The sequence below is a fragment of the Condylura cristata genome, unplaced genomic scaffold, assembly GCF_000260355.1.
Source record: "Condylura cristata isolate star-nosed mole 26May11 unplaced genomic scaffold, ConCri1.0 scaffold00040, whole genome shotgun sequence".
Lineage (NCBI taxonomy): Eukaryota > Metazoa > Chordata > Mammalia > Eulipotyphla > Talpidae > Condylura > Condylura cristata.
This window is the reverse complement of record NW_004567141.1, coordinates 4,908,578-4,920,606: the sequence shown is the minus strand read 5'-3', so window position 1 is coordinate 4,920,606 and position 12,029 is coordinate 4,908,578. Positions and strand designations below refer to the sequence as shown.

The following is a 12,029-nucleotide window of genomic DNA, read 5'->3' as shown; positions in this document are numbered from 1 at the left end:
GGTCTTTTAAAATGTTGCCCTGTAAGAAGAGGAGAACTACAATGGCAGATTCTCCACAGCATGAGGACAACCAGGAGGATGAAGATACAGATCTAGAGTCAACAATTAAACTAGAATCTGACCAGGTTAAAGACTTGGTGTCTGAGTCACTGTCCTGGGGTACAGTTCATGGCAGAGCAGCTGGCCTTGAAGTACAGTCTGTGCAGGGTGCAGGAAATCAGCCTGGTATGGAGGATCTATCTTTAAGCTCTTGTGTGGCACAAGATGCCCCAGCTCTAGAGGCTGTTGATGTGGCTGTCTCTCAGGGAGTCACACTGTCATCCTTGGAGTCTGTTGACATACACAATGGTAAAGGAAAATTCCAGACTACTGGCTCAAGGAGAGGCAAGAAAATGATTGTCAAGCCCTGGCCAGATATTCAAGAAGATAGTGGTGATCCATCTTCTATCACAAAGGATCCTCTTTCAGGAGAGCCTATTGAAGAAGTCAAGGAAGAAGGAGGTAAGATACAAAAGTGTTTATTTAGGCTACATTTTCTATGTTGATACTAGTTTGCCATTGTCTTTGCCACTGCATTCTGTGTGGTGCTTCTACAAAGTTTGACTTTGTAAATATAGAAACATAGTATTAATATTTCTGAAAGAGTATCCTAATTTGGTATGGAGTTGGAACTGCTATGAGTATATGGGTAACTTTATGAAGGGGGGTAACTTTATGAAGGGGGGGACGGGACTTCTCTTCTTAGTTCCTAGATTTTTTTCTGTATCCTTTTCCCTAACCCTTTAATGTCTGGCGGGATAAACTATGTGCATGTATGTATACACACACACACATGTCCTTTTGTTATTTTGTGAGTATCCAAGGAATAGGAGTTATGGAGGAAGGATAGTGACTTAACAGAAGAAATTACAGGGACATTGGGACATTGGGAAAAGTTAGGCAGAGTTGACATAAGCCTTAGGATTTGGAGGATGAATTGTAGTTTGTCAAGATGGTGGCATGGGGCGTTGCAGGCCAAGAATAATTGGAACAGAGGCAGAGGCAGAAGAGGTTGGTGATACAGTTGCTTGGAAGATGTAGTGAGAGATGACTTCATATTTGGAGAAAGTGCTTTTTATGAAGGACTTTTTCATGCTCAAGTATTTGAGGTGGTAGACAATATATAAAACAAACATAAGGTATAGTTCTAACTTCAGGAAGCTTATATAGGTTAGCTGGAAAAAGTGAGACAAACACAATTCTACTGGAGCAATCTAGATTTATGAGTAAGTGCTAGAGTATATGATACAAATAATTAGCTTTTGAAATTGGAACTTGAAAGATTGATAGGATTCAATAGTTTGTGGGGAAGAAGTAGAGCATTCATTGCAGATATGTAGATGTGTTTGTGAGAGGATAGCAGGATTTCTAATACAGAGCCTACTGTTAATCCCCTTGAGATAGTACTAAGGATTGGTATAGGATGTTGGCTATAAGGATGGAGAAGAAGGACTATATTTTGGAGACTACAGAGATTGATACCACTTAAGATATCTGGATTAGGGAATGAAGAAGCATATCTTCATGGGGAACATGCTTGAGGGGTTGAAATGAATTCGACTTTGGATAGATGGAGTGTGAGGTTACATTAGGACCATGAGGGAAAAGACTGAGACTGAAGTTTGGTGAGCTATAGTGTAGCACAGAAATTTTCCAAGAGTCAATTGTGCTTCTTCATGGAAAGGAACATGGAGGAGAAGAGCAGCAGATTGATGAAAGCCTTGAGTTGAAGAAAAGTATGTCAGAGAGGGTAGAACGGGTGAAATAAGAGTCAAAGGAGGGAAGAGAGTTTTAAGAACAAGTTAGTTTATTTAAAATTAAGTGACAAAGGAGAAATAAGGATAATGATGTCTGGAAAAAAGATTACTTTTGAAGGTTGATGATTTGAGAGTAGATTTAAGAAAGTATTTTGGGAAAAGGAAATTAGATAAAAGAATTAAAGAGGGAGGGTTAAAAACATTGGTGATAGTTTTGCATTGGAAGAATGGGAAGTACCTAGCAGGAGGAAGATTATTGGATTTTTTTCCTTTTCCTATCTAGGTGATGTTTGTTAAACATGTTAAAGTGCTAGAGAAGGAATGAATAAATAAGACAGGGTTCATTGTCATTTAACAGAGACAGTGGGGAGCAGAACAGGTGAATTGACTGAAATACACTGCTGAGGGGAGCAGCAGGCAGGACAGGAGAGGTCTGCTGTGCCATGTGGATCACCTCCCTGGCCGGGATGGAACTCTTGCTGTAGTGGCTGCTGGTTGCTTCATAGTGCTACACTTTAACCCATTGCACCACCAGAGAAGTTTTGAAAGCTAGTGATTTAAAAAAAAAAAAAAAAAAGCAAAGGTTAGTTCACAGATATCCCAGTGTAAACATTTACTGTTTATCTATTTTACTACTTCACTAGGCTGGATAATTAAAAGTCTATTTTATCATCTTTCTCTTTAATTATTTGTATGTATGAGTTATAGCAGTAAAAGAACATTATGGATGTCTACTCAGAATCCCTTTTCCCCCCAAGTAACCTTATTGTTGCACAACAAAAAATTAACATGTAAAACAGAAAAGAAGGAACAGGATGATTGAAAATTCCTATCAGTGAATTTTGGGAAATGTTAAAAAGTTTAAAGATGAAAATTAAAATTACCCATAATCTTATTACTTAGATAAATTACAAGTTAAATTTAGTGTTTAATCTTTTTGTTGTTTTGCTTTCTTTTCAGTAACATTTAGTTTTCTGATTCTGATTATATAGGAAAAAAACAGGAAACATTTGAAGCATTATTTTATTGCAGGTGATACACCATTAAATCATGTTTCTAGATTATTTTTTTAAAAGTTGATTTACATACCTTAATTTTAAAAAAAGATTTTGTTTATTTATGCATATAGAACTGGGATTTTATTTATTTATGTTTATATAGACCAGACCAAAGAAGCAGGGGCAGTGAGAGAATTTGCCAGAGACAGACTGGGGAGCAGAATAGGGAGATCAATAAATTACACTGCTGAGAGGAGCCGCGGGTGAGACAGGAGAGGTCTGCCTCGCCATGTGGGTCACCTACCTGGCCTGGGATGGAACTCACACTGAAGTGACTATGGCCAGCTTTGCAGTGCTACGCTCCAACCAGCTGCGCCACCAGGGAGGGATACATATCTTAATTTCTACAGATGGCCTTTACATTTTGATAGTAATTCTAAAAATTAGGTAGATTTCAACTTATATTTATGTGGGTTGTATATTTAGATTCAGCTAATTATTTCCATGTCAACATAGAGTTCTTAGACTGGTAGTAAGTTACAGATATGTTCTGAATAAGGTTTTTCCTTTTCTTTTTTCTTAAAGGTTTATTTACTTATGCATACAAGAACTGGGGTACAGGTCAGAAGTGCAGGGAATGAGAGGATTCACCAGAGACAGTACTGAGGGGTGCGGTGGGTGAGACAAGAGGTCTGCTGTGCCATGTGGGTCATCTCCCTGGCCAGGAATCAAACTCGTGTTGCAATGCTGCACATAGCTTCATACTGCTGTGCTTCAACCTGTTGCGCCAGAGGGGCCCAGTTTTTCCTTTTCTACTGCTCTTTATCTACTTCTAATACAATTTAGAATCTAACATATTGAGAAAGAAGGAAGAGTGGTGGTCATGCAGGGTTCTTAGAAATTTAATCGAGGAGCAGTTTGATAGGGTTAGAGGAAAAAATGACTGTGAGAAAAAGAATATTTTCTCTATTTATAGTGTATGGTGCAGTTGACAAACTAAGGGCAATTTTAGAGTAGCTATAAATAACAAATATATGATTGGAAATTCTATCTACTAAAATGAACTCTCTATCTCTGTGTCTCTGTCTCTCTCTCTATATTTAAAGATCTATTTATGCATATAAAAGCTGGGGTGCAGGCCAGAGGTGAGAGGATTCATCAGAGACAGAATAGGGAACAGAACAGGTGGATCTATTTAAAAACACTGCTGAGGGGAACACGGGTGAGACAGGAGAGGTCTTCTGCGCCATGTGGATCAGCTCCCGGGCTGGGATCGAACTCGCACCAAAACAGCCTTGCTAGCTTGCAGTGCTGCACTTTATCCTACTGCGCCACCAGGAAGGGTCCTAATTTTAACATTTTAAACAAATACTCACTACCAACCAGTGGACTTCCCACCCTTGCTCAAACACCCTCAACCCCTTCCTCTTTGGTAACCTCAGTTTTCTTGTCAATTATCTACACATTGTTATTTTGTTTTGTCCATTCATTTCTTTTGTTTCCTTTTATTGTATATGTAGATTCAGCTATGTCTTTCTATTCATTTATTTTACTTCATCTAATCCTTTCATGTTCCTTCCATTTTGCTGCAGTTCGCAAATTTATCTTTTTTTTTAAATAGCTGAGCAGTATTCCATTGTGTCTATATACCATAGTGTGTTTATCCAGTCATATGTCAGTGGTCAGGTAGGTAATTTCCTTAACTGTTGTAAATAATACACAATCAATATTGTGATACATATATCTCTGTGAATTAATGATTTCATATTCTTTGAATAGATACTTACAATTGGAGTTGCTGGGTCATTTAATAGCTCTAGTCTTAGATGTTTGAGAAAGCACCCCACTCTCTTCCAAAATGATTATACCAACTTACATTCCAAACAGTGTATGAAAGTTCCTTTTTCTCCATACCCTCACCACAACTTGTTACTGGCCTTTTAAATATAAGCCAGTCTCACAGGTATGAGATGATACCTCATTGTGTTTTTCATTTGTGTTTCTTTAATTTTTATTTTTTAAAAAAGATTTATTTTTTTATTTATGCATATAAGAACTGGGGTATATGCCAGAGGTGCATTGGGTAAGAGGATTTACTAGAGACAGAGTAGGGAGCAGAACAGGCATATGTACTGAAATACACTGCTGAAGGGAGCAATGGGAGAGACAGGAGAGATCTACTGCGCCACGTGGATCAACTCTCTGGCTGGGCATTGAACTTGTGCTGCAGTGGCTGTGGATAGTTTCATACTGCTTTTATTTTTGAAGAGATTTTATTTAATTTTGCAGAGAAGAACTGGGATATAGGCTAGAGGTGCAAGAGGTGAGAGGATTCACTAGAGATAGAGTGAAGAGCAGAACAGGCAGATTTACTGTTAAGAGGAACAGGAAAAGAAAGGAAAATCTCTTCAACAAATGGGGCTGGGGAAACTGAACAGGCACATGCAACAGAATGAAATTGGATCACTCATATAAAATCAAAGTGTATTGAATACCTGAATGTAATAATCAAAACCATAATACACCTCAAAGAAAACATTAGTGATACATTCTATGATTCAGTATTAAAGATGTCTCTAGGGACTCCACTTTATTAGCAAGGGAATGAAAGCTAATCCAGGGGTTAAAGTCTCAGCATTACCAAACTATGCAGTCACTGCTGCATGAGTTCAATCCCCAGCCAGGGAGGTGACCCACAAGACACAACAGACCTCTCCTGTCTCCCTAGCTGCTCCCCTCAGCAGTGTATTTCAGTAGATCTTCCTATTCTGCTTATATGTCTGTTCTTATATGCATAAATAAATGAAATATCTTAAAGTAAAGCAGGCATTTATCCATTTTCAGTTGGGTGGTTTTCTTTTTACTGTATTGTGTCAGTTCTTCATACATCTTGGATATTAACTGCTTATCAGATGTATGATGTGCTATATCTTCTCCAATCAGTTGGCTTTCTGTTTTGCTGATGTTTTCTTTCACGTGCACAAGATTTTTAAACTGCTGTGTAGTTCCAAATGTGTATTTTTGCTCTCATTTCCCTTGCTGATAGAGTGGAGTCCCTAAAGACATCTCTTATGCTGATATGGAATGTACCACCTATGTTTTCTTTTAGGTATATTATGTTTTTTTAGTTTTACAGCCAGGTATTCAATCCAGAGATTACATATATATATATATTTAAGATTTATTTATTTATGCATACAGACTGTGGTACAAGCTAGAGGTACAGGGGTGGTGAGAGCATTCACCAGAGACATGGTGGGGAACAGAACAGGCACATTGACTGCAATACACTGCTGAGGGGAGCAGTGGGCAAGACAGGAGAGGACTGCTGTGCCATGAGGGTCACTTCTCTGGTGGAGACTGAACTCGTGGTTAAGTGGCTGCAGAGAGCTTCATAGTACTGTTCTTTAACCAGTTGTGCTACCAGGGAGGGCCTTGATTTTATATTTTTGTATGGAGTTAAAGAGTGGTCCAATTTCATTCTTTTGCATGTGGTTGTTCAGTTTTACTAGCTCCATTTGTTGAAGAGATTTTCCTTTCTCTGTGACATAGCTGGTGCACGTTTATCATAGGTTAAGTGTGATACATGCGTAGTTTTATTTTTGGACTCTTGGTTCTATTCCATTGTTCCATGTTTCTGTTTTTGTTACGGAATCATAATGTTATAATTATTGTTGTTTTGTAATGTAGTGTGAAATCAGGTAATATGATGCCTCCATTTTTCTTACCCCCTCCTGCCTGGGGATTGAACTTCTGCTGCAGTGGCTGTGATAGCTTCATAGTTCTGTGCTTTAACCTGTTGTGCACCAGGGAGGGCCCACTATTTGGGTTTTTTTGTTGTTATTCTGTATGAATTTAGTACATTTCCCCCTTATTTCCTTAAATATATCACTGTAATTTTGATGGTTAAATACATTGAAAGGGTAGTGCTTTTGGCAAAATCACCAATTAACAATATTAATTTTCCTATCTATAAACATGGAATAGCAAGTAACTCTTGGTTGCTTTGTGTCTTGTTTTACTGCTACATGTCTTGTAGCTTCCATTATAAAGATCCTTCATTTCCTTTGTTATATTTATTCCTAGGTATTCATCTTTAATGGAATTGTAAATGAGATTATTTCCTTAATTTCTTTTTCTTTTAGCTTATTACTTGCATATAGGATGCAATAGATTTTGTATATTGATTTTTAACCTGCTACTTTACTATAATTCATTTTTTCTGATAGCTTTTTAAAAAATATTTATGCATATAGAACTGGGGTGCAGGCCAGAGATGATGGGGAGGTGAGAGGAATCACCAGAGACAGAGTGGGGAGCAGAACAGGCAATATACTGTATTGCAATACACTGTTGAGGGGGAGCAGCAAGCCAGACGGGAGAGGTCTGCTGTGCCATGTGGGTCAACTCCCTGGATAGATTTGTGGTGCTGAGACTTAACCCTTGCACCATCAGGGAGGCCCCTGAAGTTTTTTTTTTTTCACTCTGTAATACACAAACATGGAAAAAATTTCATAAATACAGAAAGTACACAGTGAAAAGTTAGGCACCTTTTTACTCTCTCTTTTTTCTCCAAGTTCTTTTCCCAGAAACTCTCTCTATTTAACAGTTCTTATGTATATTCTAGAGGTATCCTGAATAGAAACAATCATAGATATTCTTTTGAAAAATTGATTTCTAGTGTTTAAAGTGAATGTTTTTTTGCCTTTTTAGTGGTATTCCCTTTCACCGTGTTACCCCCAAAGAAGGGTAACATTGTTTGTAGTTGAGATGAGAAAGGAGGAAGTTGTCTAGTGATCTGTAGAATCATATATTTGTAATTTTGTGGTGATTTTTATGCTTCTGTAAGATTTACAGAGTCAGAAAGTTCAGGACATTTTCTGATGTTGCATTCTATTTATAGTTAATCAAACATGGTATCAATGTTTATCTTATAGGCTCAAGAATATACCTGCCAAAATTATGAATCTGGTTTTTCCACAGGGAAACAATTCAAGAGTTAAGGTGTATTAGAAAGAAAGCCCTTAGCAATCTAGTTCAACTCTCTGACATGACAAATGAGTAAAGTGATCTGAGCTTTGATTTTAGTATTTTTCTTTTAGTATTTTTTCTTGGGCAGCTGTCTTCATGAGAGAGGAATACCTCTGTACTATATGCTTCATTCATGAAGTTATCTAACTAGACAGGATTTTATCCCTTGATGCTGATTTTTATAACAGAGTATTCTTGAGAATGGGCAAAGTGTGGAGCAATATTTGTAACTCTTCCAGGAAAACCTCAAATGCATTCTGGAAGGGAGCTGCCTTCACTGCCCTCTGGCAGCAACTCTGCAAAACCAGGAGCCCAGCCTAGGAAACCAGCTCAGCCAGATGTCTATGCTTTACCTCAAGAGAAGCCCCTCAGGACTCACCAAGCTGAGGAAGAGATAGACGATGGTGGACTCTTTATCCCAATGGGTAGGCTTCCTTTTTCTTTTCTTTCAATTAAAAAACCCTGCTTTATTGAAGTCTGTTATGTAGAAAACTGCAAAAGCCTAAGATACTTAAAATACATTGAATTTTCTTTTTTTTTTCAAGTTCTATTTGTTTATGCATACATAACTGGGGTAGAGGCCAGAGGTGTGGGTGGGTGAGAGGATTCACCAGAGACAGAGTGGGGAACAGAACAGGTAGAGTGAGTGAAATATACTGCTGAGGGGAGCAGTGGACAGGTCAGGAGAGGTCTGCCACGCTGTATGTGTCACCTACTTGGCTGGGGATGGAACTGGTGGGGAAGTGGCTGCTGATAGCTTCGCAGTGCTGCGCTTTAACCCATTGCACCACCAGGCAGAGCCCAAATATTGAATATATACTCATATGGCCGGCAACCAGAACAAGAGACAGAATGTTGTCAGTGCTCAAAAGTCCTGTCGATTATTGCCAACACCCCACTATCCTGACTTGTAGTAACATAGATTATTTTGTGCTTTCTGTTAGTGAGATGTATATATGGTTTCATGACTGCCTTTTCTAGTCAGCATTACGAAGTTGAGTCATATGGTTGCGTATGCTTGTAGAGTGTTCATTTTCGCTGCTTTGTAGTAGTCTATTGTTTGAATACTTTACATTCTTTTTATTAATTCAACTCAATGGGAATTTTGATAGTGTACAGTTATGGCTAATCTGTATGGTGCTGCTCTGAGCATTGTGCTGTAAATCTTTTGGTGAACATATGTACTTTCTTTTCCTAGTTTCTGAGTTTTTATCATGTTTAGACTTTCACCAAACTTATTTTTAAATCCTTGTTGATGCATGTTTTCCCTCTTTCATTCTGTTAATGTGATTAGTTACATTTTTTTAATGTCAGATTTACTAAGATAAAATTTATATATAGTTAAATTGAATCAATGAATTTTGAACATGTGTATAGTTGTGTGACTATATACAGTATAGTCAGTATATAAGACATTTATCTTCCCTCAAAAGTTTCTTCATTACCCTTTCAAATTCAGCCTTTGGCAACCAGTGATCTCATTTCTATTACTAAGTCTTGTATTTCCAACATTGTCATATTTATGGCAGCATGTTAAACATAGCCATTTACATCTGTTATTTTTGTCTTTATTACTTTAGCGATTCATTCATGTTTTATTTCTTTCATTGCTGTGTAGTAATCCACTCTGAAGATTTACCACAGTTTAGCAGTTTACCAGTGGATGGACATTGTAGTTGTATCCTGTTTTTTCCTGTTATGGCTATTGCTGCTATCCACATTCACATGTGGATGTTTGAAAGACATACATTTTCATTTTGTTGAATAAATAACTATGAGTGGCACTTCTGGGTCTTAAGGTAATATATGTTTAACTTTTAAAGAAACTGCCAGAATGTTTTCTAAAATTGCCTGTACCAATTTACATTCCCACTAGTAATGTGTTGGGTTTGCAATTGATCCATATCCTTGACAGCAGTTGTTAAAATTATAAATTTTATCCATTTTGATTGGTGTATATTTCCTTAGGATTTTGACTTGCATTTTCCTACTAAATAATAATACAGAACATATTTTCATGTGTTTACTGACTATAGGTCTTTTTTGATGAAGTGGTTATTCATTATTCTGTCATTTATCTTTATTTCCATTGTCATTACATATCTTGAGGGCGATACTTTAAAACTGCATATATCCATTTCCTCCTTAAACCTTTGCTAATTTTAGATCACTTGTAACAATTATTACTGTCTCAGTTATTTTCTATTTCTTTCACTCTTTCTACATTTATTAATTAAATTTCTTTCCATAAGAGTTGTCCCTTCTCCCTTATTTATATTTTATGTTCATGGACCCATGGACATTTGTTTTATTATTTGTGTGATAATGCAATACTTTAATCATTTATTTTGTTTAAATTGTTTTAGCTTTAGCTATGAGAAGCTACTTTAGGTTTTATTTTATTGGTTTTGCTTTCAGTGTAATGTCAGGGTGTTTTTTGCCTGTTTCAAGGTCACTATTTTTCTGTCTCCTTCTAGAGGTTTATATAGTTACTCATATTACATTTAGGTATATGGTCCATTTAAATGAATTTTTGTATAAAGTAAAAAGATTTAAAGATTTATTTTATGCAGTACAAGAGCTGAGGTGCTGACCAGAGCTGCAGGGAGGGGTGGGTGAGAGGATTCACCAGAGACAGAGTGGGGAGCAGAACAGACAGATTGACTGACATACACTGTGGAGGGGAGCAGCTGGTGAGACAGGAGAGGTCTGCTGTGCCATGTGGGTCAGCACCCTGGCCAGGGATCAAACTTGTGCTGCAATGGCTTCTGAAAGCTTCATAGTGATGCCTTTTGACCCCTTGCACCACCAGGGGACTTTTTTTCTTTTTGCACATGAATGTCCAGTTGTTTTGGCACTATGCTCTTGAAAAAATTCCTATCTTCTTAAAATTTTGCCTCTGTGAGAAAAATCACTTGGCCATATTTGTGTGTGTCTTTTTGGACTCTATTCTGTTCCATTGATTGATGCCAGCTTTTTACCAATACCACACAGTCTTGATTACTATAACTTTATTGTAAATCTTGAAATTAAATAGTCTGAATCTTCTAACATTTTTTCTTTTTTTAAAACAAGATCTTTGGACTATTCTTAGTCCTTTGTATTTCCATATAAACTATAGTATTGGGTTATCATTTTCTTAAAAACTACCTGCTGGAATATTAATTGGTAGTGTATCTGTGAATCAATTTGAGAAAGTTACAGTCTTAGCTAGATTGAGTCCCTACTAACTTACGGCTAAGATACATCTTTTTATTATTTAGACCTTTTAAAATTTACCTTAGCAATACTTGGTAATGCATTTTAGTTTATCAATTTTTTTTTACGTGTTTTCCTACATTTATAAAACACTTAAGGATTTTCTTGCCAATGTCAGTTTTTCCAAGTTTTATTTATTTGTGTATATAGAACTGGGGTACAGGCCATAGGTGCAGGGTTATGAGAAGATTCACCAGAGACAGAGTGGGGAACAGAACAGGTCGACTGACAAATACAGTGCTGAGGGGAGCAGTGGGCAAGTCAGGAGGATCACCCCTGGCTGGGAATCAGACTTGTGCTGAGATGGCTGTGGCTTTGTAGTGCTGTGTTTCAACCCACTGTGCCATTCAGGGAGGACCTGCCAATGTCAATTTTTCTTTTTTCTAATTATTGCTATATCTAAAAATTATAGTAGAAGATATCCTCAGATATCTTATGACTTTGCTGTAAAATTACATGGTAGCTCTATATACTTTTTTTGTAGATTTTGGAGATTTCCTATGTAGGTAATTATATATGAACAGTTTCTTCATTTTCTATTTGTATGTCTTTTCTAAACCTGCGAGCTTTAAATGGGTTTTGCCATCCACCACATCAAGACAAAACATATAAGACCTGGAAAGGAACTTTAATGAAACCAGTGTGCATTACAGAAAGACAAAAAATATAGTTTCTAAATCAGACACCCAAGATGACCCATCTGCTTGTGTATTTAAAAGCCCACCTAAAAGGGACTGGTGCAAAGCAAGGCCTGAAAATCTGCCTCAAGTCTAATGCACCTCCCTAATGCCCTCCCTGGTGGTGCAACAGGTTAAAGCACAGGATAAGAAGCTAAAGCCACTTCAGCATGAGTTTGATCCCCGCCTGCCCTGGAGGTGACCACATGGTGTGGCAGACCTCTCCTGACCCGCCCGCTGCTCCCCTCAGCAGTGTACTTCGTCAATCT

The 12,029-nt window shown here is 37.5% G+C and overlaps 1 protein-coding gene across 1 annotated transcript in view; it reads left to right on the top strand.

Annotated features, from left to right (window-relative positions):
- Nucleotides 1–12,029, top strand: part of GON4L (gon-4-like (C. elegans)) — a 78,834-nt gene continuing 66,805 nt past the window's right edge. Inside the window, exons 1-2 of the mRNA XM_012733324.1 lie at nucleotides 1–501; nucleotides 8,065–8,250. Coding sequence (XP_012588778.1) covers nucleotides 12–501; nucleotides 8,065–8,250 — 676 coding nt within the window. The 5' untranslated portion in view covers nucleotides 1–11. The remainder of the gene's footprint in view (nucleotides 502–8,064; nucleotides 8,251–12,029) is intronic.